Source organism: Apteryx rowi, unplaced genomic scaffold, assembly GCF_003343035.1.
Source record: "Apteryx rowi isolate R43461 unplaced genomic scaffold, aptRow1 scaffold_903, whole genome shotgun sequence".
NCBI lineage: Eukaryota > Metazoa > Chordata > Aves > Apterygiformes > Apterygidae > Apteryx > Apteryx rowi.
In genome coordinates this window covers 12,850-14,413 of record NW_020451209.1, presented here as the reverse complement: position 1 = coordinate 14,413, position 1,564 = coordinate 12,850, and the positions used below count along the sequence as shown (strand labels likewise).

The 1,564-nt window shown below is 72.8% G+C and overlaps 1 protein-coding gene across 1 annotated transcript; it reads right to left on the bottom strand.

The window, feature by feature from the left end:
* Positions 1-233: 233 nt before the first annotated feature.
* LOC112978198 (T-cell leukemia homeobox protein 2-like) lies at positions 234-1,359 on the bottom strand. The gene is made up of 3 exons (XM_026091462.1): positions 1,320-1,359; positions 785-1,022; positions 234-450 (listed from the first exon to the last, which is right to left on the bottom strand). The coding sequence occupies exons 1-3, from the start codon at positions 1,357-1,359 to the stop codon at positions 234-236; spliced, it is 495 nt and encodes a 164-aa protein (XP_025947247.1).
* Between the last annotated feature and the right edge of the window lie 205 nt (positions 1,360-1,564).

Sequence of the window (1,564 nt, the reverse complement as noted above, 5' to 3'; positions counted from 1 at the left end):
TGGAGTCCACCCGCAGGGGCTCGTCCGCCGCCCCGGGGTGCCGGCGCTGGGCACGGGGAGGGGGCTGCCGTGCAGGAGCCTTCCTGGGAAACGGCAGCCCCCTTCCTGCCGCGGGGACRGAGGTGCCGGGCTCCGACCCTGCCGGCCCCCTCCTGCCCACCACCTCCACCTGACGAGTCCGAGGCCCCCACGGGGCGCAGGGGCTGGCCGGCCCCCTCTGCTCCGCAGCGGCCTCACACCACGGAGGCCACCCCCGAGACGGACGTCACCTTATTGTCCTCGGCCCAGGGCTGCAGGTTCTGCAGGGCGTAGAGGGAGGAGTTGTGCATGCAGAGCGGGTCCTGGGGCAGCGGCTGGCTCAGGCTCTTCTGGAAGGCCTCCTGCTGCAGGTGCAGCATCAAACGGTTGGCCTGCTGGCGCTCCGCCTCGCGCTCCTCCGCCGTCTGCCTCCTGCCAGGACAGGCAGCAGCTCCAGCCTCGCGCCTGCCTCCAACGCCGGGAGACCCGTCCCGCTCCCGGCACTGCTGCGTCTCACCCGGGGCTGCCGGCACCGGGGCAGGGCTGGGCGCGTGGGGCTGCTCTGCTCCTTGTGGACCCCGCACCGCGCATGCCGTGGGGACGGGGCGCCCTGCCCTGCTCCAGCCCAGCCTCTCCCCAGGGGCAGCCGTGGGGAGCGACGGACGCAGGCCGCGGGAGGGGAAGAGCCGGGGCTGGCGCCGGGCGCGAGGCGGCTGTGGGTGCCCGCCCCCCAGCTCAGCCCACGGCACTGCCCCAGCCCCGTTACCTCCACTTGGTGCGGCGGTTCTGGAACCAGGTTTTGACCTGGGCGTCCGTCATCTTGAGGGCCTTGGCCAGGGTGGCGCGTTCGGCCGAGGCCAGGTACTTCTGGCGGTGGAAGCGCTTCTCCAGCTCGCAGATCTGCACCCGGCTGAAGGAGGTGCGCGGCTTCTTCCGCTTGGGCGGCGTGCGGTTCTGGTAGGGGTGCCCGATCCGCCGGGTCGCCGCGAAGGGCGACAGCGCAGCTGCACGCGGAGCAGAGCAGAGCGGGGCRGGCGGGTGAGGGGGCCGCGCCGGGGACCCCGGCCCGGGTGAGGGGCAGCTCCCAGCACGGCACGACACGGCCAGGGCCGCGGGGCCGGGGCAGAGCAGGAACACGGATCGGGGCGCTCGGGCTGGCAGAGGGCAAAGGCAAGCTCTGCAGGGAGCCGCGAGCTCCATGCGGCAGCAGGACGCTGAGTCGGGGGCTCCGGGCAGGGGAGAGGAGAGGAGAGGAGGCACCCGGCAGCAGGGACACCCTGAGTCACCCCAAAGCTGCTCACCCAGGCCCAGGAACAGCTCAAAACGTGGTGAGTGCTTCATGCTCAGCACACTGTCACGCCTCTGACGTGTCCTTGAGCCCCGGGATCAAGGATCCCTGGGGCTGGGGTGCCTCCCACCCCAAGGGCAGCCTGGATCCGCCCGGTCCAAGGGCCGACGTGGGGCCAGCAAGGCCCCAGCAGCACAGACCTCCCCTTCCCCCAGCACGGAGCCGTCGCCCAGCCCCAGAGGGTCATTGCAGACCCTG